The sequence below is a fragment of the Eublepharis macularius genome, chromosome 4 (genome assembly GCF_028583425.1).
Source record: "Eublepharis macularius isolate TG4126 chromosome 4, MPM_Emac_v1.0, whole genome shotgun sequence".
Lineage (NCBI taxonomy): Eukaryota > Metazoa > Chordata > Lepidosauria > Squamata > Eublepharidae > Eublepharis > Eublepharis macularius.
Genome location: NC_072793.1, coordinates 153,378,301 through 153,405,071, shown reverse-complemented (window position 1 = coordinate 153,405,071; position 26,771 = coordinate 153,378,301). Strand labels below are relative to the sequence as shown.

The window sequence follows — 26,771 nt, the reverse complement described above, 5'->3', positions numbered from 1 at the left end:
AGCATCCTTGAGGCCAGGGACCACCAACAGCTGTTTATCAGTTGACCTAAGTACCCTCCAGGGAACATGATGAAAGGTGGTCTGGCAGATAAGCTGGTCCCAATTCGTTAAGGGCTTTATAGGTTAACCTTGAACCTGATCCAGAATTCCACAGAGACCCAGCGTAGCTGACATAACAGGAGTTACATGTGCCTTATATGGTGTCCTTATAAGGACACATGCAGCTGCATTCTGCTTCCACTAAGCAGACTACAAGTTTTGCAGGAATAGAAGGTTTGGGCTGTCAACTCATTCAGCTGTAAGAGGCCAGGAAATTTAGTAAACCAGCCTTCCGTTTTTCGGCGAATACCTTGTAGCAAAATTAAAGGGTTTTTTTTCCTCCCTGTAGAAGTGGTGTAGAACTGATGTAATCTTGCAACAGGTTGGCACAGAAAAAGATGTGAAAGAAAACAGCAGGTATCTGGGATCACAAATTGACACGACGAATGGTTAAATACCATTGCTTTACCAGGAAAGCACATTATCCTACTATATAAAAGGCAAGCCTTATTGGCAATGACTTCATCCCTCCGCAAGTGCACTCGCATGCCCCTCTGCGGGGATAAAAGGTGAGTCCTGGGCAACACGGCTTGCCTCGGAGCCCCTGAGGAGGCCTCCACCACCAGCTGCGGTGGGGCCCTTGTGCTGCTCCAGCAGTGCTCCTGGGCTCTGCAGCGACCTGATTCAGCCCGAATACGAGCAAAATCGGGCCACTATGGAGCACAAGAATGCTCCAGGGCCCCAAGCACTACCTCGGCAGCATTCCCGGTGTCTGCAGCAGTGTGATTCAGACCAAATCCGGCTACTGCAGAGCACATGAGTGCTCCAGGATCCCTTGCACTGCCTCAGCAGCGCTCCCGGGCTCCACAGCAGCCTGATTTGGGCCAAATCAGGCCACTGTGGGGCATAGGAGTGCTCCAGGACCCCTTGCGCCACCCCAGCAGCGCTCCCGATCTCTAAAGCACCCTGATTCAGCCTGAAACAGGTTCAATTCAGCCCACTGCAGAGTACAGGAGTGCTTCAGGGCCTGTTGCGCCATCCCAGTAGTACTCCCAGGCTCTGCAATAGCCTGAACTGGGCCGCTGAGGAGCACAAGCGCACTCCAGGGCCCCTTGCCCTGCCCCTGCAGAGCCTGGGAGCGTTGCTGGGGCAGCCCAAAGGTGAGTGCCAGGTCTTCCGCCTGGAGGGTAAGTAGGCCTGGCAACCCTACGCCTCTGAGGGGCCGCGGAGGTGGTAGGGAGGCCCGGTGTTGTGGTACGGCCCTCCCAAGGCCCCTCAGCAGCAACAAAGGTGGCAGAGAGGCACAGCATGGCGGAGAGGCCCTCCGAAGGCCCCACAGTGGGGCCTTGCCAAATCAGTTTTCTAGAGCCTGTTGTATTTTTCCATACTATGAGCTCTGTTGCTAGTCTGTTACAATTTTGTAATGGTGTGGATACAAATGAGACTAAGTAAATAAGGTGGTCTCATACACTTTTATGAATATATGTATGGGGGTGGAAACTAGCTATACTATATACACGCATGCATACACACCCACACACACACATATGTACATGGATGTAAATTTATTTGGGCCCCCCCCACTGTTTTTTCACATTTGATGTTTTTATACCTGAAACTTCCCCTCACCCACGCTTTTTCAAAGTTAAGATCCTCCCCACCCATGGTTTTTCGCTCTCTGATTTTGTGTGCTTGTTATAACTTTCCCTCTGCTAAGCTTCTGGTGGTTTTGTTCCTTAGTGGCTACAAAACACCGCAATGATGTCTGCTTTCTTTGCCGCTTATCTGTTCTCTGTGGCTTTCCTTGCTGTTTCTCCCTTGCCCGTTGTTTTCTGTAGATACATTGTGCTGAGGCATTTGATTTGCTGTTTGGAACCAGGAGGCAAGAACCTGGACACAATTTCTCCATATATCATTTATTTATTTAGACCTAACCCACCCCAGGGCTCAGGTTATAATATAATGTGAGGACAGTCATCCAATAAAAAAAAAATCCCCATTATTATAGAGGCTAAACCAGTTCAGACACTTCACTAATCTCTAGCCCTGAGGTGACTCCCAAGATTATCGTAGAGTAGCCAAGCTTTAACAGTCATAGTCAACTTATATATACAAATAGTTCAATGCAGGTGTAGGAGTACCAGGAACTGCCACAATGTCTATTCGCTCCTCATATCCCGAAGCAGGAAAATACGTGCATTAACTAATTCAAGCAAAATGGTGATGTGTATTGAGTGGATTGCTCATGGCACACTGTCCTGGTACATGAGATAGGAGTGCCAAAATCACAATGAAAAGGGGTTTTATTATTCTGCATATCTTGCAGTTTTATAGGTGCATAGCCTTTCAAAAAATTTAAAATGGAAGGGGGAAAATTACGGATGGAAGGGGTTATTTAATTCCACACAGGCATAATGCACTTATGCCTTCTCTAATTTAAATGAGAAATGTGAGTTTTCAATTGGGGATATAATATCATTTTACCTGTGACATGGCATTACCAGGCTAAACCTGCTTTTCTAGGAAAGAAAGAAAAAGTAATTCCCTCAAAACACACAGAGGGCCATAGATAAACTATGGTGGTTCTCCCCACCATTGCACTTGGTTAATTGATTTCATTATTGTTTTGTATATTGATTTTAGGATTGTTGTTTTCTTGTTTTTATTGATTTTAAACTGTTCACTGCCCAGAGCCCCTGAGGATGGGTGGTATATAAATTGAAATATAAAAAATATAAAATAAACTGGACTGCATCCAGCCAGCTCTGTGGAATGGAGAGCCAGTTTGGTGTAGTGGTTGAGAGTGGCAGGACTCTAATCTGGAGAGCCGGGTTTGATTCCCCACTCCTCCGCTTGAAGCCAGCTAGGTGACCTTGGCTCAGTCACAGCTCTCTCAGAGCTCTCTCAGCCCCACCCACCACAGAGGGTGATTGTCGTGAGAATAATAACACACTTTGTAAACTGCTCGGAGTGGGCTTTAAGTTGTCCTGAAGGGCGGTATATAAATCAAATGTTATTATTATATCTTTCCTACCTTCCATTGCAGCCCCCCAAATGCTGTGGGAGAGGAATGAGCAAAAATTGTCTTCCACTAGTGGAAGTGCCCTACTGCTGGCAAAAAAAAAAGATCATTATGTACAACTCATTCTTGCTAAGTGGGTTGTAATTTTACCTAGATTGGAGCACAGCTCTGTGGAAAAACAGGTAATATTTAAATATCTAAATAAATGTGCTGGCCTGAGTTCACGGAAATAGGCTGTTAAACACAACCAGCCATGGATGACCTGGTAAGGAAAGCCATCACTTAAAAAAATATATATTCTTTAACCCTACAGGATGACACATCCCATGTGGGTAATAGCAAATCAGGAATATTTATCTAAAATTCATCTCACTGCAAAGAATTTTAATAAATGCGCAGCTGGGCTCAAAAACATAAGAAACTCTGATTTAGAGCAACAAGCCAAAAAAAAAAAAGAAATGTCTCTGCTTATCTCAGTCAGAACAAAGCAGCTTGATACAGAGAAATATTACAATGGATATTATCAAATGGATTGAATCCACATCTGTGTCTGGGCTTGTCTGATGCTTAATTGCACACCAGTTTTAGGCAATATGGAAACGTATAGCCTAGATGGTTACAGTTTGATTAATGACAAAGTAATCAAGGGGATATATCTCAATGCACGTCTCCACACCTCTAACACTAACACACCCAGAAATTAAAATGAAAACCTTTCAGATATTCTACTGGCATTTGCTGAAGACAAATGGATTTCAATATGTGGGAGATAAAGACTCTGCCGTAAAGTGTTGCACAAGCCATTCCCTCAGCCTACCTCATAAGACTGTTGTGATAAAATCTATGAATGGAAAATTGTGAAGTGTTTTTTACATTATATATTACTTTTTTATTCTCCCATTTGTAAGGACAAGTATGCATTTTCAGCCCCTCAGTGGATAGGGTTGCCAACTGCCTCGGGGGAAAAAATCCTGTTCCTTTAATAAAGGCTTGAGGGGATTTTATTTGCTATGTGGTGTTATTTACCTCTGTGCTGTGAAAACCTTCAGCTGCCTATTTCTGCACATTACGCCTTTATTAAAGAGACAGGACATTTTCTGTAGACCTGCTGGTAACTCTCGTAATGGGTCATGAGTGGACTCGATGGAAGGAACACATAAGATAAGAGCTGCAGGTTAAAATCTTCATGCAAACAAAGACACTGCTCTCTTCTTGTTTTCTGGAATGTTTCATATGTTATGAGACTCGGCGCTTATATAACCTAAATATCAATGTGCTTTAAATCAGGTCTTGCTTGCTTAAATTTCAGTAAAGACGCTAATTGTTTTCCATTATTTTTTATTTTATTTTATTTATCGGAATCCCTTCCCCCTTGTACTTCTTAATCTTTTTAATTAACTGGATGATTGTTTGTTTTAAGATTAAGGCAAATCAGTTTTAATTAAATTGACCACCTTTTGCCAATAATTAACCTTCCCTTATCAGTGGTTTTGGAGTTTATTTGCTGTAGTTTTCTAACATGCTCGCAGAAAATCCCTGTCTTGCAACAATTTTTGTGATCCAGATTTTACCATGCATCCACCTTTCACTTGGAAACATAGTTTGTAAATGTAAACTGATATGTGAAACTAACATTTCCACCTCACCTATTTCGAACTGAGTACAGAGTTCTTGTGAGCTTCGCTTTTAGACAGGTTTAAGATTCAATTGAAAACAAAAGCAAGAACTTTTCTTGAGGTAATTTTGTTTCAGTACGGTATAATTCCTATAGCAATGTTACTTAAGCAGGACGAAAAGGCACAGTTTTCTATGGGGTGAAAGGATTTATGCCTCTGGTATACATATGTTGCAGACAAATCCATGGATTATTTAAACATTAATTAAACATGTTCCAAAGATAAACATATGAACATTAATATCATTGTAAATGTTAATAACATACATATCCTAATGAATATACAACACATAAGAAATCTAAATTGAGATAACACTCATAAATTCTAAACTTCGCACAAGGATTAAACAGGAAGTATATGAAAACTTCATTAGTTATATACACAACCTGAGAATCAAATGTTATTCAGCTTCTAAGCATTTCTGTTGAGTTTTTGATAAGCAGATCTCTTTACTAGGGATAATTGACTCTCTCACCTTAAGTAAGTATACACATTTTGTTAGGCAAACAGCAAACAAACGATATCCAATACACTATAAATACTGCTCCTACTATTTCAGTATTAATTATTGATATTTCTTAGCATATTGTTTATTTTTCTTTATGAAGAAGAAAAATTCTGGTTCAAGAGTTACCGTTGTATTAAAAAAATTCCTAATTGCGAGCAACTATTTGTTTCCAACAACAGTTAATTGTTCATAATAATATCTGAGTGGAATGAACTTGTATAAGTGGATTACCCCCACCTTTCCCTTCTCACAGCAGCCCCCCTGTGTACCCCCAAAAATCCTCTGCTGAGGGCCAGGGCCCTTGTAAACAAAATATGCCACAGGTATGTGAACATTTATGCTTAAAGAAAAATCCTATAAAGTTCAAAAACTTGCCAGTTGAATAAGTATGTAAATTCTTAGCTAATGTATTTCGAACTCTGGGGAATCATCAATGTTTCTGTTCCCTGTTGCAGGGTGGGTGCCTGTGGACTGGTTTTCATGTGCATCAACTCTGTGGGTAGGGCTGCTGCCTTTTGTTATCAGAAATTGGTATTGCAACCTGAGTGCCTCTGAGCACATGCAGAGTTCTTTTCCACCAAAGGGAAAAGGTTGTAGAGAAGGGTCCCTTTATTTGTACTTGCTTTTCTTGCCACTCAGGAAAGGGTCATGTGCAAAGAATGTCCAGAGGGGCTGTGTTGCTTGCACAACCACTCAGATGTGGTTCCTTTACTTCCAGCACATCTGCCAACAGGAAATGGGAGATCAGCCTCATCTCCTGAGACATCACATTCCTGGCAGGAGTAGATGGGTCACTCGGCTCCAGCCAGTGGGTGACCCTCTTTCAAGCCTTGGCAGTAGGTGTGCCAGCCTCCAGGTGGAACCTGGAGATCTCCTAGAATTACAACTGCTCTCCAGATCACAGAAATCAGTTCCCCTTGATTAAATGGCTGCTTTGGAGGGTGGAATCTATGGTAATACATCCTGCTGAAGTCCCTTCCATCCCCAAATCTCACCCTTCCCAAATTCCACCCCCAAACCTCCAGGAATTTCCCAACCTGAACCTGGCAACCCTGCTTGGCTCCTGATGGTGGCCCAATTTCATTCATAATTGTTTCTTTCTCTCAAATTGCTCAGTGCCTTCACGTGCTCTGCCAACTTTTCCTGTTCCCGTGTGCCCAGAGTTGCCTTTAATCTTACAATGCTGATGAAAACAATTTGAAGATTATTGGCATACTCAGTTTCTTTATCCACACGCATACATGCCCCTTGCATGAATGGTGTACGCAACTTGACCATGCAGCTGGAAAGGGGAAACAGAAGTAGCATCAGACAGGATTTCCCTTTTCTTCAGGGAAATAAGGATCCAGGGCGTATCTGTTTCAGGATTCTACAGGGATAAAAGTGGTACCAAGCTACCTGGACCATAGACATCTGAACACTCAAACTGTTCAAATGAGGTAGGCTGTGGAGGACCTGGTTTTACATATAGTAGTAAATAAAAATAATGATTGTACCACTGCAACACCTGGGATGATATCTTTGAAAATTTGCCAGCTATTGAAGGTCCAGGAGTAGGCCAAGCCAGTCTTCTTTCTGTTGCCAATCCAAATGGAAATTCTCGGAGGAAACAGACATTCTGCTGTTCAAATGGGAATTATTCAATTATTATGTATATATATTTTAACCCTGCTTTTCTCCCCAATGAAGACCCACAACAGCATACATGAATTTCTTCTCTTCTATTTTATCCTCACAACTACTTTGTGAGGTAACCTGTGCTAAGAGAGAGAGAGAGAGAGAGAGAGAGAGAGAGAGTAACCCATTCGGTGAGAAACAGAAGGATATTTAAGCATAGCACAGTGCATGAGCTGTAGACAGGAAATCTCTAGTTTAAATATTGTTCACAATCTGAATGTACTCAGTGACTTTATGGAAGTCATATTTTCTCAGTTTCAGCTGTTACCAGGATGGGAGGGGGGCATAATAATATTGGCCTACTTTGCAGAATTGATCGAAAGATTTCTGAATGTATGTAATGAATGTATGTAATGAATTTTGAACTCTCTAAGTATTATTATCTAGGATTATGGGAAAGGAGATTCCAGGCCAGAAGATATTCTTCAAGGCTGTTCAGAGTCCAAATACCTTTTTAGAAATTAATCCCTCAAGTCATGTTTTGGCATCTAGAATTATTGCATGGAACTGGCCCAAACTGGACAAAACCTGAGTTCCCTGGTATGTGGGATTTTCTCATCAAGCTGCGTTCTCCTCCATCCAGTCTATGTGCTTTTCTGTACCCTTGGGATGTAGCCAGGGTTGCTAACTCTGGTTTGGAGAACTCCTGGAGATCTGAGACAATGCCTGGGGAGGGTGAATATTGGGAAGGGAGCTTAGTATGGACATAATGCCATAGAACATAGCTTTCAAAGCTGTCATTTCTTCAGGGGGACTGATCTTTGTAGTCTGGAGATAACTTGTAATTCTGGGAGAAGTCCAGACTCCACCTTGAGTTTGGTAACACTATATGTAACTTTTGTATTCAAGGTAGTATTATCACAGAGGAATGAGGGTGTGGGATAGGACCAGAAGGGCTGTCTCTATAGCCAGCCTAGGTAGCTTCCCTTCTTTTTCTATGCCTCTGGCACTTGGACATGATTGCCAACCTCAAGGTAGGACCTGACACTCTCTCCCATTGATCTCCAGACTACAAAGAGCAGTGCCCAGGAGGAACTGGCTCCCTCAGAGGGCAGCCTCTGTGGTATACCATAGAGTCTAGAAGAAACAGAAGTCCTATAGTGGCTGCACAGAATGATGCTATAGGACTTCCGTTTCTCCTATGGAAGAAACATCCCTGCTGAGACCCTCCCCAAACGCCATCCTTCCCATTCCTTGCTCCCAAATCTCCAGAAATACCCCCCACTTCCCCAGAGCTTGAGTTAGCATTGGAAACACTGCACTTGGACCCAGCGTTTTATACGAATGCTTACTTTACCACATAGGTTGCCTCCAAGTGTTCCCATTACCTTCAGAGTCTCAATCTTACAGGAAACCTCAGCTAAACCAGGTCACCCAGGCCCCGTCCCAGTTTCCCCCGTTCTTCATGAACTTCTCTGTGGGTGGAGATGGGGAAATGACTGTATGCAGATACAGATGAGGTCAGGAGGAGAATTCACTATGACTGGCAGCCAGGAGATGTGGGCAGGTTTAAGCTTAGCTGGGGGCTATACAGGTTGTATGGTCTCTAGGGAAAGTGAACTAAACAAATGGCCACCCAAAAAAGCTCCTGGTAGAAGTTTAGCACCCCTCAAGCCTCCTTCTGCCTGGAGGGTGGAATGCTGCCTCTAAGCCTTGCAGGAGCACTTGCTCCCCAAACCAGGCTTCCTTCAGGTAACCTGCCTCTAATCTCTGTGTTGCAACCATGCTTATAATTTACACTGTTGATTGGGCTTGAAGTGTTGTGGGAGAGTTACAGCTGCCTTTTTCCACAGCCTTCCCAGGGCTTTAAAGGGCCTGTGATCCCTGGCTTCTGACTCCTGATAGCCAAATCCTGAATCTTGCCCTGATGGTAGGGAAACAGCATTAGAGAACCAGCATTGCCTACGGTGTAGCTGTGAGACGTCTTGAGGATCTCCCATGGGAGGTATTACCAAGCCAGGTAAGGATGAGTTGCCTAGTACCACTGACGTCTCTCTGGTCAAAATAAAGGCACACAGTTTGGAAGCAGTTTCATTATGGCATACCATTTCCTGTGTCTCCATTCAGGTTGCTTTCCCGAGCACAGGTAATACGAGTTTTCAGATGGGGGTAGGGTTGCTAACTCTGGGTTGGGAAATTCCTGGAGACTTGGGGGTGAAGCCCAGGCAGAATGGGGTTTGGGGAGGGAAGGGACCTCAGCGGGGTATCATGTCTTACAGTCTATCTTCCAAAGCATCCATTTTTTCCAGGGAAACTGATCTCCCCTGCAGGGTGGCTGGCAATCCTAGGGTACAGTTACCAGTCTCAAAGTGGGGCCTGAAGTTCTCCCAGATCTCCAGACTACAGAGATCAGCTCCCTTAAAGGGGAATGGCAGCTTTGGAGGGTGGTCTCTAGGGCATTACATCCCTCCCCAAACTCCACCCTCCCCAGGCACAGGCCCCAAATCTCCAGGTATTTTCAAAGCAGGCAACCCAAGGTGGGGGTGGGGCACAAATGGTGAAAAGATGGATGAGGCAAGTTGCTTCCCCCCCAGAGCTGCAGCCTCAGTCCATCTCTCTGCTCCCCCCACTCCAAGTTTTAATGGTCTGGAGTTCAAATCACAAAACTCCAGCGATCAGATTGGTAAGCGTCGACCTTGAAAGAATACTGTGGAGAACAGCTGTCTGTCAGATTTGGCAGGAAGACGGGATTTATTTGCTTCAGAATTTAGCTGAGCAGGAAGCATTTCATCTACCCCTAATCTGAGCAAGACAATATAGGACTGTGAGTATTTTGACCTTTCTGTCTCCATGTTGTATGACATTTGGGCTCTCTCCCTTTCCCTCTGTTCTAATTCATCCCCCACTAGGACTTCTTTTAGCTTGAAAATGATCTTAGCCTTTACTATGCAATCTTATTGAAATCAATAGATTTAGAAGTGTATAGTTTTGCACAGGATTACATCATGGACCAGTGGAGGTAGGACTGGAATGCACACCTCCGTCCTGACCCTAATCTCTCCATATTATACGCTGTCATTGGCTTCAGTAGGTCAATTTCCCCTCCCCATTCTGTTTTTGAATTTCCAGTCCTACCTCAACTGATGTTCAAGTGCCCTTAAACATGCTCAGTAGTAATCCAGGCATTTTGTGTAGGTTTCTGCTTCCTTTAAAAAAAAAATACCTGGCAGTTCCCTGAATATTCAGCTCCCTGCCCTCAGCTCAACAGCAAGTGGCCCCTATTTTGCTTTCCTGTTGACAGATCTGAGTGAGACTATCAGCTTTGCTATGGGAAGGCATAATGATAAACGAGGGAGACTGCAAAGGACCGCGGGGGGGAGAAATGCCTGGGAGATGCTCAGTGCTCCTCTAGTGCAACAGTGTAAGGCAAGTGATCTCTCAGGGCTGGATCAGTAGCTTCCTGTTCACCTAGTTTGAAACCTCAGCAGTCTAGCACTCTAGCACAATCCCTGACCGCACTGAGGTTTGAAATGCGGCGAGTGCAGCAGGAAACTGCTCTTCTAGACTCAAAACATAGAAGTTGAGGGTGTGGAGGAAAGTATTTTTTTAACCTCTTTCTTCCACTGCTATACAAAAGAGTTGGGTACATGTGTCAAAACTGGGTTCAGAGGATGTGCAGCCTACACACCCCAGGTTCTAATATACTGTTAGGAAGTGGAGCAGACCAATTTATCCCCTTCCTCCCATTCCTTCCCCTTTTATTAGCTCCTGTGGACAACGAGCATGCTCTGCCCTCATTGAGATGCTTCGGGTGAAGGGCAGGGGTTCTTTTTCTTTATATCCTAAAAGCACATATTGTCCTGAGTACTAGATAGGGTTCCTAAGCTGGAGTTCTCCTGGAAAAGGTGACATGACAGGTTTGAGGAGCCCAATACTATGAGTTCAATCCTAAGTGTAGTTCCACCCTTCTAAAAGTCCTTTGGCTTAGAAGTGTGGAACTCTGTTTAGGATGGCACTATATAAGCTATATAAGAGAAGCCATTCAGATGCCACACGCAGGGCAATGTCCCCGTCAGTGTTTTTTCCACCTCAATCTCTTCCCCTCTCCCTTCTGTAAAACAAAGATAAGAATACCTTGTTTCAGAGGGTTGTTATGAGGACAGGGCAGGGTTGCAGCCTAGCAGGGGCTGCAATCCAGCAAGGCATTACCATTTTTTCTCAAGGGGATGGAGAACATTGCTCATGGTTTTATAAGAACCTTTAGCCACTTCCTCTGGGCTGTAAATGATTAATCCAAGAAAGGCTATGGTCTTCTCAGAGATATGACAAAGAACCCCCACATAACAGTGGGACAGCTGAACATTATTTACCCAATGAAGCAGGAAAGGTCTAGTTCGTTATTAAGTCCCTTGGGAGTTAAAGAGCCCAACCTAAAGATCCATTTGCTTTCCAATTGAAGCAACTGCCTAGAATGGTCTCGATGGGGGGAATCCTGGATCAACTCTAATACTGACACCTTGAGATCAATAACCCCACTATGCACTGTGGTGAAATGAGCAACAAGGGGGGCTTCTAAGATATTATTCCTGAGTCTGGAAAGGTGCTCCTGGATTCTAACCTTAAGCTGCCGCTTCATGCTTCCCACATAGTACATGTTGCATGGGCATTGCACCACATAGACCACATTGGTTGTTTTACACGTAGAAAAAGCTACTTTGTTAATTGATCGAATACCTATGGTCTCTAATTTCACCATTAACCCGCATACATTGCACTCTCCGCAAGGAAAATGGCCTTTAGCTGGAGATGGTTACGAGTATGAATTTGTAGAGGGGATTTGTTGGTAGATCAGTATCTGTATCATTATCTTCATGGAATGACTGTATGGCTATGTAATGGCAGGCTCCTTCTAGTGTGAGTACTTACTTTTTTGTATAATTGAGATCAATATGAATATGAGAAATGTATGTGAATATTAATATATGTACTCCCTTAGTTCACCAGACTACAGAGTGCCCAGGAGGAAGAAATACGAAACGGGTATTGGAGAAAGTTGCTTTGCAACATCCCGTCGGCAACTATGCCCATTGGCTTGACTATTCCCTATATGGGATTGGACTGGTGGCTGTTATAGATCCTTACCTGCTGTACCAATTGCCATATTCTTGTTTTGATGTATTTATTGTAACAACTCACTAGAGTGGAAGATTTTTGTATATATTGTATATATTGATACAGATCATCAAGTTGGTAGTATTTATTGCTGTATGAATTTTTCTATTGTATTGGTATTTATTGCACTTAGCACTTTGCACTGATAATACAGTTTGAATTTATATATTTAAGTCTCCGCCCAGTTGTTGTTTACAGAAGGAATGCAGACCAGCAAGTCTGGTTAGGCTAAGGCAGGGCAGAGCACTGCGTCCTGCCTGAGAGAAGGAGGGGTGGAGACTCGCCTGCAGCTGCCTGGCCTAGGTGTGCTGAGATCTGCCTGTTTAGCAACAGCCATGTTCCGGCCCAGCTGAGCTCCAGCCTGGCAGTCCATGGGGAGCCCCACACACAGTGCCCTGCTGCTGCTCCCCGTTGCCTTTCTGCTGACCTTTTCGCCAGCTGCACCCTGGACCCACCTGCCTCTTGGCCGCCCACAAGTCACCACCAACTTTGTAAGGAACTTGTCTTTTGGGAGTGTGGGGGCTGGGGGAATTGGGAGGGAGGGAGGAAAAGACTCTGATCCTCACTGTGGGGGCGCCTGGAAGGCTTGAGCACTGGATCATGGGGACCTAAGGGGAAAAGCTGCACACTACGCACCCTTCGAGGTGTGTTTCTTGAACTGGAGAGGCTCACGCAAGCAGCATGCTTTCGGGGAGGAGTGGGGTAAAGAAAGGATGGCCTGCTGTGCTCGGCTGTGTTCAAAGTGTGTTTACTTTTTGGACAACTTGAGAAGTGGTTTTGGGGAGACCTTCTTGCTTCCTCTCTGGCTCTGTTGTGCACTACGGTGGTGCATATGGTGGTGTTTAGAGAGCTAGAGGTTGTGCATGGGGAAAGCAATGCTGGCAGTAGAACAGGGCTGCGGTGCCCAGGAGCGCAGCAGAAGTGGGGACCGGCACCAGGTACATCAATCCCCAAGTAGGGTTGTGGGGCAAGTGATGCAGCTGTCTGTTTACCAGAGCTGGGGCTGGTGGTCAGTAATGCCTGGATGGGAGACCGCCTGTGTCAGCCTCTGTGTGTTTGATTGCAGAAGAACAGTGGGTTATAAAAATGCAATAAAATAAATAAAGGTGCGGCAGAGTTGTTGGCAGATGGGCCCTTTAGTTCTGATCTCTTGCTGCTCCCTCTTAGCCGTTCTCACCCCCTTGAACATTAGAGCTTTGTTTGATGCTCAGTTTCACCTGTACTTTGAATGCGGAGGCTCAGCTCGGAGCCCGAGAAGTAATAATAATGAAGATAACATCTTTGGATGCGTGCTGAGCGTCTTCCCTTCTGTGCTGAGTTACCGCAGTCAGCTGCGTCCCCTTCAGATTTGGGATACCATGTCACGGCTTCATATTTAAAGGATGTGATTTCTGGGCAGACTCTTAAAAAACCCAAAGCAGAGGCTGACCCCGCTATGGTAGCTCCCTTCCTACTCCTTGTATACTTACACCATAACCCCCTACCTTTGTCTCGCTATGCTTGAGATGTCACCCCTCATTCATGCACACAGCTGTCGCCTTGGCAGCTCCCCACATGTGTAAAGAATGAGTGCTCTCCAATACTACCTAAGGCATTGGTACTGTTTCTGTTTTCTCACTAAGGTTGCTTCTACATGGCAGCTGCATTCTCATGGGGTCTGTGAATGTATTGCAATGCCCTCTGGAGGGATTCTCTGTTATCCCCTTGGCTCACCATCCCCACCCTTGCCCCAAGCAGGTTTTTTGATGGCTTAAAAGAACACTAGTAAATACATTCTGCTATAGCCTTAGACCTGCTACTGATTAAAAAAACAAAGCTGGCAAATGGGGGAGGGGGATAGGGCCAGATGTTGACAGGCAAGTCTGAAAATCTTACATTCCCATCTGCGTGGTGTCCAAATCTGCCTGGAGTATGATCTTTAGGAAGGCACATAGTAAAGCAAGTAATGGAAAATACGCAATGAGGCAGAGAGAAATGTGGAAAATTAGCATGAGAATGTTGTATGAAGGCAAAAAAATACACTGCAGTTTGAGGTTGGGGAACCTGGAGAAAAATCTCTTAGTGGAAGCAACCTTTGTGTACCGATTGCTGGTGTATATAAACTGGTATCCTATACAGGAGCTTAGCTGCCAAATGGATTTATTTGGACGGCATAATAGCCATGTTTTATATGCAAAATTTTGACTCTTGGGAAGTAACATTATATGGCAATGAAAACACAGTACTAGTGTCTTGTAGTTTGTAGAGAAGTGTGTTTTTTCATATGAACATTTCAAAACATCCCTAGGAGGCACTAGACTCCCAATTTCAGCAAAGTAGCTCACTAGTTCGGCTGACTGGCCACCAGCAAGCTGGCAATAGGTCCTTTTCAATACCTGAACAGCATAGCCAGCTGCTTTAGGATCCATTTATATGTTCAGCAAAACTAAGAGCTAAAAGTTTTCTTGGATGGTGCCGTTTCAAACTTACGGAGGATGGGGTGTGTGTGTGTGGAGCAGGTTACTGGGTTTTGAGTGATTGGCTGCTTCCCCATGAACAAACTCCCTGGCACGTCTGACAAAATGTCAGGTTGATCACTTTCCGGTATTGCCAAACATGCAGCCCCTTCCTATCTGCACGACAATTGGTTGCAAATTTAGGACCCATTTTGCATATATAAATTTGTGGACTTTTGAACATCTACTAGTTTGCATGTGTGAAAGGCCATTTTAAATGCACTCATATTAATTTTTTAATCAGTTGATGAAGGAAGGAAGAATAAAGACACAATCACTTTTGGAGCTCTCTGCTTTTTTTCCTTTTGGTGCCACCTATGATCAGATATATTCTGTCTGAAGGCCTCCACCCATCATTTCCCCCCCACAGAGCTGTATATATTTGGGAATGAGGTTTTCAGATTGTAACCTCTCCTTTCTGTACAGTATTGTCACAGGTATGGCATGGCTTCCTGACTTCACTGTTCCTCCTTTTCCATGACTCTCTCTACACAAGACATCTTAGATGAGTAGGATCAAGCGAAAGATCTTACACTTGTTCTCCCACTGTGGATACACATGCACCACTAGGGAGACAGAGACACTTGAATATAAGAACACAGAAAGTAAGTCACTTGACCGTCCCTGTGTAAGGTGTCTTGTGTAGAGAGACCCCATGGCAATGTGTATCTGCCCCATGTCCCCTCTATCTGGAATTTGGTGAAATGCATTGGAGATTTCCCTGATGCTCCTTCTAGGTGTGCGTATACACATACCTTTAAAGGAAAAAAAACCCTGCTGAGATCTTTGAGAAGTTTTCCCACTGCCCGCTCTACATTATCAATTTTATAAGAGTCCAGAATGGGGAGGAGGAGGTCATGCAGAAATGGAGGGAGCACACTGGCAGATAGACTGGCAGAAACAGACGGTAAGACAGTTTCAGGTGGGCAGGTGTGCTGGTCTGTCCCAAGACCGTAAGTCATCAGACAAATCCTGGTGGGCCTGCACTGGAGTCTAGTCTTCCAGAAATCTAGGCAAGTTTCTTGGAAACCTAGGCCAGCATCTGGGATTAGGGTTGCCAGCCTCCAGGTAGTGGCTGGAGATCTCCGGAAATTACAACTCATCTCCAGGCCACAGAGATCAGTTCCCCTGGAGAAAATGGCTACTTTGCGGGGTGGACTCTATGGAATTCTGGCATGCCAAGGTCCTTTCCCTCCCCAAACTCCACTTTCTCCAGGTTTCTCCAGGTTTCACCCCCCAGATCTCCAGGAATTTCCCAGTTTGGAGCTGGCAACTCTATCTGGGATTGGTAGGCAAACAAGGATTATCTTCTGTGCTGTTGGGTGAAAAGTGACATTACAGTGGGAAAACCATGATGGGCATTAACCAAAACACAAGAAGATTCTTTGGTTGCTTCTCCACAGGGATGAATCCCCATTGTGCTCTCACTGCTGCGTCCCTCCTTGGTAGTCTCTCATGCTCGCCACTCCCCCCTTGCCATCAGAGTTAGTCTGTCTTTAGAATAATCAGTAGTAGATATTGCTACAGTGCTGTGATGCTATGGTGGTGTACCTACTACCAGTTTTAAAATGCCAGCAAAAGCCTGCCAATGGCAGGGGAAAGGGTAGAATGGCAGACACGAGCTTCACAGTAATCTGCTCATTCCTTCCATCCCAAAATCTGCTTGTTCCCCCTTGTCCCCAAAACAGCCATTGCCTGGCGGTGCCACATACCAACACTCATGCCCTGAAGATTGCTTAGCCAGCTGTTCCCACCTCAATGCATGGTTGCCCCCCTCTTTTTTTAGTGGCAGGGTTCTCCTTGCTGTTATCTGTGGAACAGGCTTCCCCAGGAGGTGGTGGGCTCTCTTTCTTTTGAGGTTTTTAAGCAGAGGCTAGATGACCCTCTGATAGCAATACTTATTCTGTGAACCTAGGCAGATCATGAGGGCAGGAAGGGTTACACCTGTGCTTAGTTCTTGTGACCCCTTCTTACGTGTCCAGGATAAGGCTGATCACCACCTTGGGATCAGGTAGCAATTTTTCCCAGGTCATGTTGGCCAAGGATCCTGACAGTGTTTAGCCATCTTCTGGGCATGAAGCAGGGGTCACTGGGAGTGTGGGGAGGGGAGGTAGTTGTGAATGTCCTGCATTGTGTAGGGGGTTGGACTAGATGACCCTAGAGGTACCTTCCAACCTTATGATTCTATGATCAACTGCACGAATGACAGAAATTCAGCAAATAAAAATTTTCAATCACCATGTTAAGGAATACTCACTCTACCTGTTGGATTTCTGCATGTCTTGCAGCTGTCAAAGGCACAGGGGGGGCAGCATCTACCCCACCCTGATCTATAATATTCTTAGCAATAATGAGGCTCTCTAGATTCAAAAATACCCAGCCTTTTGACTTCCCTCATCCCTCCCTAGCTTTCTCACCATGTTCACACAAATAATTGCTTTAGATTAACAACTGTGTGCAAGATAGAAAAAGGATTGTTTGTTTGTCTGTCACACAAACATTAAGGCCAATTTGTAGTAAGCTTTTTTCCTTTTATAGTGGGTAAAGCCTCTAGGTAAGGGTGGTTTGAGAGCTGTTCTGGTAACAATCTCATGAGCAATTCAGGAGAGCAGAGCACGGATTCCCTATAAAATGGAATCTTGCCCACTTTTCTGCTTAATTCTGCTGCCCTCTCCTGCAGAAGCACATGTCTGATTGTGTAACCTGGCAGTGATAACCCGTTGCACCACCGCTAGTATTTTTTCAGTGGTGTGTTATTGCTGAAGTGTTACACAATCAAAGATGCACCTCTAAACACAGCAGGGGGCAGAGGTCAACCTCACAAGCACAAAGGAAACCACATCTGAAGTCGGAACGGGTGTGCATCGTGTCCACCCTCAATGACAACAGAACAGGCGTTATAGCAGGCTTCTCGATTACTACTTTCATGCGGTCAGAATTGCTTGTAGAGAACCAGGTGGAGAGTGTTACAAAACTTGCTACTTCTTTTTTTCCTTTCAGACCACAAATGATTAATATCAGGATGTGTGGGCAGGAGGGCTGGTAACTTTGGTGGGTCTGTTTTTTTCCCTAAGCTGACATATGGATCAAACTGCAGTGATGTGAATTAAACTGAACCAGAGCTGCCTCAGGCCATAAGTGCACATCCCACCCTTTCCGACCTTTAGCAGTTTCATCAGTACTAAGCACCAGACTCTGGGCCAAGCTACACATGACGAATGACACTTGAACAGCAAGTGTATTTCTCCCTGTTCACTTGCCCTCCACTCAATCCACTTGCCGATCAAGTGTCATTCGTCATGTGTAGCTTGGCCCTCAGTCACTTCCACTATCATAAACCAGGAAAGAATGGTGAATCAGGGACTTGCAACCATTTTGAGTCCACACCTCCTTCAGGCATTCTAGCTCAGATACTCCTATCCTGGGGCTGCAGAGTTAGAGTAAGGGAGGGACCTTGATTCCACCTTCCCTTACTAACCCTCTCCTTCTCTCTTGTTTGCAGGAATGCAGAGCCAAAGGTGAGTAAACAAGATGTACCCATTTGCCACTAGCTGGCGCTGACTGTGGGAGGTAGTGAGTAATAAGGGAAAATATTTTGGAAGTGCTGAACTCAGTGATGTTTGGCATGGAATGCAAGAAGGATGCAGGAACCTATCACATATGTTCGGATTTATACAACCTGGAAAGCTTTTATGGGAGTTTACAACTTCAGACCAAAAGCACAAGAGGTACATGTATGAATGTGCTCAGTTAGCATTGAAAAATGCTATGTAATGCTTGAACCACATGGTTTATCACAACACACCCTATTAAAGGCTTTATTTTCTCCGAAGGAACAACAAGTTGAGCTGAGATCCCATGTTTAGATCTCCCGATGTATTTCATTTTATTTAAAAGCAGCATTACTCTGGACAGTGGTGCTGGTGAGGGGGGTCTAATCCCTTACAATTTAGCTGTCTCCTTCAGAGAAATCATCTTCCCCTCTTTATCCAGTGTGAGCATCATACTGCACTGCACAGGAGATGGTGTCATTGTGACTTGGCAACTATTCAAAACTGTTAATTGCTTTGGACTCCAAATCAACTTGAACCTGCTCTGAGGATCAGACAGCAGGATGGGATAGGATACTGAGGACGTGTGCACCCACACTTTGTATGATTAATTACCTTTTTGTCCCACACTCCTCCAAGGAATTTTTCAGTTTCATTGCCTCTCTTCACTTAATTTTCCTTCACAATTAGTCTATGCTAAGGAATGATTTGAACTCATTTCTCTCCAGGCTGTGCTTGCTTGAGGAAGGGCCAAGGCTCAGAGGCAGAGCATCTGCTTTGCTTGTAGAAGGTCCCAGTTTCAATCCATGGCATTTCCAGTTTAAATAATCAGATGAGAGGTGATGCAAAAGGCCTCTCCTTGAAACCCTGTGGAGGTGAGTTAGAGCCAAGCTACACGTGACGCCTTACACAGGTTTAACACTTGTCAGCTTCCCTCAAGTTTTGATGGGAAATCCTGGTTTTACAGCTTGGCTGTCCATTACAGCTGCAAGACCAGGATGCCTACATTTCCCATCAAAACTTGAGGGAAGCTGACAAGTGTCCAACCTGTGTCAGGCGCCACTTGTAGTTTGGCTCTCAGACTCAAAGATACTGAGTGGCACACGTTCACTCAATGGCTGCTACCAGTCAGAGTAGAAAATACTGACCTTGATAGACCAAGGGTCTGACTCAGGTAGCTTCATATGTGTGTGTGTGTTGCCGCTTCCACATACTGGATTGGATCAAGCCAGTGTTTCCTCTAGTGATGAAGGGAGGTGAGAGTCCCCTTTGTCCACTGAAATGACTATGCTGGGGACCTTGGGACCTGCACAGACAAAAGGCACGGGCAATGGGGATTGGAGGAAGGAGGGGAATTAGGAGAGATTGATTGGAAAAGCTGGCTGGATCAAACCAGTAGATCAAAAACCTGGCGCTCACACATTGTGTTCAGAATCGTAATGATAGGGGTTTTTTCTCTGTCACAAGCCTACACAAATCTTTCTACTCTTTCCAACAGTGCACGGGGCCCTACCCAAACCACGATGCCACCGAAAACTGAGGGAAGGACCATCTCTCTCTGTTCCTACCCTTGCTCTCAGCACAGTTCAGCTATGCCAGCATAGATGCCAGACGTGTGTGCGTGTTCGCTTGGCTGTGAATGCTACAGGTATGCTCGAGGAAAAGACAGGAGGTGCCTGCTGCTAATAGGGATGTGAACCCTGTACAGAGGCAGATTTCTGCCTGTCCAGGCTTGGATGACATTTGAATGGCCTTGACTGTGCCCAGCCTCATTGCAAGGTAGGAAGGGAAGGTGAGCCTGGGGAGGAGTCGCATCCATGTGGGGGATCTACACTTTTTTGCTTCAAATTCTGCAAGCAGAAGGTGACATAGAGGCAGGAGCAGACTAAGAGATTAAAATGGCCTTAGAGCAAGCCGAGTGGCCTCTGCTAGGCTACAGGCCAGTGCTGTAGGGCTACTCAGTGAAGCTGCACCAACAATCGGTATCAGCTCCCTCAGTGCTTCCTCCTACAAAGTAATGGCAGTCTGGCAGAAAGCAGTTGGTGAGCTGAAACTAATGATCATCACTGCTGAAGGGTTGAGCCAAGTAGCCATGACACTAGGCTTGTCATTTGCCCACTAAGGGTGGGCAAACCTCCGCCTGCGCTTCCTGTTTTGTGACCTCACTCAGTGGAGCAGCAGGGAAAAATGGGAGACAACATCACAATGTTGAGTGATTCTCTAGGAATTACCACAATCTCTATGGTTTGTACCATAGAGATTGAGGGAATTCCTAGAGTAGCACTTGACATGCTGACATCACTTCCAACTCTTTACCTGAAAGTGGCATCATGCAACACCCCCCTCCTCATGACATGCCTCCAAAAGCTCCTGCTATGCCAGGCCTGCACCTGGCAATCCTACCTGGAGTACAAGTTGAGCTGCTGGTGCTTTGTTCTGCATGCTCCTGCCCATCATCTACCCTCTCTCAGTGTCCCACTGGGAAAGTAGAATGGCCAGTCGACTCCTGCATAGGCGTGAAGTGTGGAGTTATTTTTGATCTTCTGCTCTTTTACTATAACCACACAAATTTGGGTTACCAGATCCCCCTAGCCTCCTGGTGGGAGGCAGGGGAACCAGTGGTTTCCTTTCTGGCCTTCCCATGATCCTCCTCACTCATGCACAAAGTGCGCACCCCCCCCCCCAGCCACGCAATAATGTCACTTCCGGGAAGTGATGTCATTGTGCAGGTGCGGAGTGCGGAGGTGCACACTCTTTGCCGTGGGCCAAAATTGGCCTGCAGTGAAGCGCAGGAGCACTCTTGGGGTGGCACAATGATATCACTCCCAGGAGTGACATCATTGTGCCACTCCTGGAGCATGCCTGGGAGGCCTGTTCCCACACTCTCCGCCCTCCACCAGCCAGGTGAGTGATGGTGGGGGGGGCGGGAGGTGAAAGCAGGGAATCCTCTGCACCCACTGGGGGAATGGGATCCCTGACACAAATGCATAGAGTATGCACCACTTTACAAGCTTCATGGTGGTGGAAGGACAGATTTATATCTGCTGGAGTGGGGGTAAGATATATTTCCCGTAACAAAACGTTGTCTCATGAGAGGTTTTTGTCTTAGACTGACCTGTTGCCTGGACAGAGTTAAAGAGTGGGCCTCAAACTGTCTCTCTTTCTGGCCCTAGGCATAGAAGGAGTGGAACTGCATTTCCTGGTAATGAATTCTAACCGCTCTGGCCGGCTTCAAGTCTTCAGGCGACGGAAGCAGCGGGCAGATACAGGAAACTTGGTTAGTTACTATAATAACCACATAATGTTTTCCCCTTCATCTTGAACTGCTTGCCAGGATTTTATTTTTCCTGATTTATCCATCATATACTCATAGGTCATACGTTCAAATATATTTTTTGTACTATTGTCACAATAAACATCAACTGGGGATATCAGTGGCACGGTTGGCGGACTTACTCTATTTCTACATTGAATCCATATTCTTAATAGACCATCTCTCAAGATATGATTACCATCTTATATTTGAATTGTTTTTAGTGATTTCTTAATATTTCTTTAATATCAATTGTCTCCAGTTTAACGTTTGTGATCCAGTCTGACACTCAGACGAGTGCGGCTGTTTGGCGATATAATTTGATATTTGGTACAGCTAAGCCTCCTCTTTTTTTTTTTTAATTCGGTAATACTTTAAAACTTATTCTTGGCATCTTTCCTCCATACAAAGTTGTTTATCATTTTTTGCCTTTTAAAAAAAATCTTTCTATTAATATAAATTGGTAACATTTGAAACAAAAAGAGTCAGCTTTATAATGTATTCATTTTGACTGCAGAAATTCTTCCTAACCACGAAATTTTCAGTCTTTCCTATCTTTGTAAATCTTGCCCAAACTTTATGATAATTGTCTACTCAGAAGTATATCCCATGTTATTCAATGGAGCTTTCTCCCAGGAGTGTCCTTAGGATCCTAACTTCTGTTGATATGTCACACAAAGTGGAAACTTGTTCTGAGAAACAAACACCAGATTTTTTTTTTAAAAAAGATCCTGCATATATTACTGGATTAAATGTTAGAGAAAATATTTACACTCCACGCCATAATCACATCTGTTGAAATCTCTGGGTCCGCACTTGTTGCTCAAAAATGGCAGTGGTGAGTGATCACTGATTATGAAGTTCCTTCAGTTTAGAACAGGTTGAGGTCTGGCACAAGCAGCGACTGATAGGGGTCCTGGTCTTAGGGTACAGATGGAGACTTTATTTGCTTTATTTATACCCCACCTTTCTCGCCATTGGGTTCCCAAAGAGGCTTATATCATTCTCCTTTTCTCCATTTTATCCTAACAAAACCCTGTGTGGTAGCTGTGGCTGAGTGTGTGACTGGGTCAAGGTCCCCCAGTGAACTTCCATAGCAGAGTGAGGATTTAAATCAGGATCTCCCAGGTTCTAGTCAGATACTCAAACCTGGTACATACCTGGTGTAGCTACTTCATTGAAGCTAAGCCAGTCTGGATCTGCCTGGTCAGTGCTTGAGATAGGAAACCTCCTGGGAACTTCCATTTTCTCAGGTTCAGTCATGGAAGAATAAATGAAAAAAATACATAGACTCAGATCTCATCACCATGTTCTTTTCCCCAGTGGAAGGTGCAGTTTGACTGTTTCACAGCAGAGAGTGGCCAACAGGTTTCCGTCTGGCTGGAATCCCTTCCCAATGGGGTGCTAATTCTCAATCAGAGCCTTCAAGTTATTAATAAGAAGTCAGGTAAGATACAGCTAGGCCTTGCTTGTCTCTCCTATTGCGAAGTGCTCTAGAATTCTTTTCTTAGCAAATCCTGTTTCCACACTGGGAATGAGAAGTGCCCATTAATCAGATTATTATTGATAAGGCTGAAAATATCCTTCCTGCCACACTGAGCTTAGTAACTATAGGGCTAATCATGGGAAGAAGACAGGAAGGACCGCTGGAGGAAAGTGGATTCTCTATCCGCCTTGTGTTGCAAAAAGGCACCGCGGGAGAGAAAAATAGGGATAAAAATAGATGAGTCTGACTAAAACCCAACCATTTTTTTTCAAGTGATGCCAGGGCCACGTGGCAGTTGATTTTTCCACATACTCCTACTCATGACGAGTGCTTCACAAGCAAAATTCACCACAGGGTGGGAGGCATGCAAGTAAAATAATCTCCCTTGATACAAGCTATAAGCAGAAGGAAAAAGAAATGATCGTATCTGATTATCAATTGTCACTAAAGCCACCACCCTCACCTCAGGTCCTGTGGTGCATTTTGCTTGTGAAACTTTCCCAATTCTCAGAAAGGAACATGGGGCAAATGTCAGTCTGCTTGAGGAAGGAGAAGGTAAGGAAAGATCCGCTCCACCAACACTTTGGTGAACTCTTCCCGTAGATTGAACCCAAGAAATCTCATCTGCAGGAAAAGGGAAATGAGAGCATCATATTGGATGCCTCTGTGGCATGGCCGGGTTGTTGCCTGGAGACTTGTGCTGTATCTTTGCATTCCTCAGAAGATGAGGCTTCTCCCACCTATTCCCCACGCAGTCTTTTTGTCTCCCCTATCCTGCCTGCCGTGGCCAAGCAAGCTCTCTCCTCCACCCCTACGATCCCATACAATCTCATGAATAGAAGAGAAATTTCCATTTTCATTTTGAATAGATCATATCATGGTAATGGGCTAGTGGGACAGGCCTTCCATGCCCAACTAAGGTGTATCTATCTCCACCGTGCTTGGGCCTTGGCTGTAGCAAGAAGGAATCTGAGAATGTTTAGTTTCCATAAAGTAATCCAGACAGGACAGAAGACCAGTCCTGGAGCAACTGGGGAACACTTTCTCCTCCTCCATAGCCTGCTTTCCTTTCCCAGGGCCCAAGTTCCACTACACATGGATGCCAGCAGCTCGGAGAATTGAGGTGTCTGTTCCTGAAGGCCCCAACATCACTGTGCGCCTCTGCCACCAGCTGGCTCTGGAGTGTGAAGAATTGCATCCCCCCTTCCACCGGCAGGTAAGTCCTTTGGGAGAGGAGGAACACAAATTGGCCCTATTGGAGGTGAGGAAGGAAATGTGGAAGTGCTTTGAGTCCTGTGGTAGGGATGGGAATAGAAGAGCATTGGAAGAACCAGTGAGTGATCCTAGTTACAAACAGGGGATGTGCAAAAGAGGCGATCTCATCCCGCTACTGGTCGTCCTCCCCACATTATCTTCTCTTTCTCTGCTTCCTTCCTTCTTTTTAGATCTCTCCCACTTTCCCTCCAGCCCCTCCTTCTATCCCCCTTGCCCCTTCTCACCTTCCCCTTCTTCCTCTCTGCCTTTTTGCTCCATTTTCCTTTCTACCCTCTTCCTACTTGGGTTTGCTTCCCATTTCTTCTTCCTTCTTGACTTTCCTGCTTGCCCATTCCTTCCTCCACCCTCCAACTTGCCACTCATATCAGGTTTCAAAATAGATTGGGAAATTCCTGGAGATTTGGGGGAGGAGCCTGGGGAGGACAGAGTTTGGGGAGGGGAGGCAGCTCAGTGGAGATGTGATTCCATACAGTCTATTTTCTAGAGCAGCAGTTTTCTCCAGGGGAACAGTGTCCATATTTATATATCTAATTTGGATATAGACATGCGTTCCCTTCCCATGGATCTATGGCCACGGGGCAGTGTCATCATGTGCATTATGGTGACTACTACACCAGCAGCTACTTGGAACAACAAGGGAATACATGGTTCATGCTTTGGATGTTCAAGGGCCCATGATCAGTCCCTGCCATTCTCAGTTAAAAGCGCCCAGGACTAAGGGCCAAACTAGACGCTACGCCATCCACGGGCTCAACCCAGGGACGCCAACACCATTTTGATCAGTCCCTGCCCATTTTGATCAGTCCCTGCCCATGATCAGTCCCTGCCATTCTCAGTTAAAAGCGCCCAGAACTAAGGGCCAAACTAGACGCTACGCCATCCACGGGCTCAACCCAGGGACGCCAACACCATTTTGGAGAAGATTTTGGCTATTTAAAAATGTTGTGAGGGCCTGATCCTGACTGGGCTTGCAGCATGGTGAGACCAGGGGATCTTGTTTCCTTCCCTGTGCACCTTTTCAAGTACTGAAATGCTTCAGCACTTGAAGAGGCGGAAGCGGGGGGGGGGGGAGAAGATCACCTGGTCCCACTGTGCAGTGGGCTTAATCAGAATCAGGCCATCATGACATTTTTAAATGGCCAAATTCTTCTTTAAAATAGAGTTCACATCCGCAGGATGCCATAATGGTTAGTTTGGCCCTAAGTCACTGAAGACACTGAGAATTCTATACATTTCTTCTTTTAACAGTACACTCTTAAGCAGAGTTATACACTTCTAAGGCCCCTGAAGTCAATAGACATAGAATGGTGTGTTTAGGATTGCACTGTATATAACTACTATGCAAGACCCAGATATGGAACAGGTCGAAGGAACAGGGGGAGGGGTGTTTAAGCCTCTCCCCTATGCCATTTTCCTGGCCCCAAACAATCCTGTGGGGCTTTATGTTCATCAAGCAGGACAAATAGCAGCTCTGCAGGGTTGTTTGAGGTAGAGAGAATTGCATGGGGAACAGTTAAACCTCCTCGTGCAATATGGGCTTGATCTAAATTCCATACAGATAGCAGCTATTTAAAAGAAAGGGCACGGGGATAGGAGTGCCACTCGCAGAACTCCAAGTGCCTCATTGCAAGTTTGGGAAAAACATTAATCTGAAAGCTGCCAGCCAGAAGTGATAGCAGTAGCTAGAAGGAACAGTGGTGTGATTCATTATGGTGCCACTTCATATGTTCAATGGCACTGTCTCCCATAATTCTTCTTTGCTGTTGCTGATTGGCACAGCCGCTGGGCACAGAAGACAAGACAGCAAGAGATGCTCCAATAAAGATGTGGTCCATAAGTTACTCCTTGATGCACTGGGCTGTTAAAGAAGGACAGAGACCACAACAGAAGGAGAGGCAGAAGGAAAAAGAGTTGAAGGATAAGGAGAAGAGCGTGGGGCTGAGTTAGGGAGGCATCATTGCCTACTTCTGCTCCAGTGTCTTTTGTAATCCCTTTCTCCTGCCAGGCACTGGTTTCCAGTCATCATCCTGCTGAGCTGCCGTATGAGTTCCTGCTGCCTTGCTTATGTATTGAGGTGTGTATGCATCATACTGAGACACCCTCCCACACACACACACAAAAGAGTCTTTGTGGGAAGAGAGTATGTGGATGTGTTCCTAGAAAGGACACTGTAGCATAAAGGATTGAGGGGGGGGGGGTTGGGTTAGAGAACATTCAAATGAGTATAACTTCAAATTTCACTAAAATTGTTTTCTGAGGATCAGCATGGCTGTACTGGTGACCTCTAGGGTTGCCAACTCTGATTTGGGAAATTGCTGGAGATTTGGAAACAGTACCTGGGGAGGACACAGTCTGGGGAGAGGAGACAGAGATCAATTGTAATTCTGGAGGATGGTAAAACTAGTGACCTCTGAGAGCGCGTTCTACTTCCCCCAGCCTCCTGCACAGCAGTGGTAAAAGCTGGATACTTGCCATGAACAGAGATTTGGGGTTTTTTCCATATGCTTTTTATTAATTTTTAAATAAAGATATATACACATAAACATAAAACCACGGGATAGTAGGGGGGTATCAAGAGAGATAATATAGAACAAAATTGCATACTTATGTATTTATA

At 45.1% G+C, this 26,771-nt stretch overlaps 1 protein-coding gene across 1 annotated transcript in view; it reads left to right on the top strand.

Annotated features, from left to right (window-relative positions):
* The first annotated feature begins 12,301 nt into the window (after positions 1–12,301).
* The window catches only part of IL17RE (interleukin 17 receptor E), a 29,351-nt gene continuing 14,881 nt past the window's right edge, over positions 12,302–26,771 (top strand). The window contains exons 1-7 of the mRNA XM_054978772.1: positions 12,302–12,525; positions 18,032–18,047; positions 19,579–19,728; positions 21,254–21,357; positions 22,717–22,840; positions 23,956–24,095; positions 26,160–26,228. Coding sequence (XP_054834747.1) covers positions 12,406–12,525; positions 18,032–18,047; positions 19,579–19,728; positions 21,254–21,357; positions 22,717–22,840; positions 23,956–24,095; positions 26,160–26,228 — 723 coding nt within the window. The 5' untranslated portion in view covers positions 12,302–12,405. The remainder of the gene's footprint in view (positions 12,526–18,031; positions 18,048–19,578; positions 19,729–21,253; positions 21,358–22,716; positions 22,841–23,955; positions 24,096–26,159; positions 26,229–26,771) is intronic.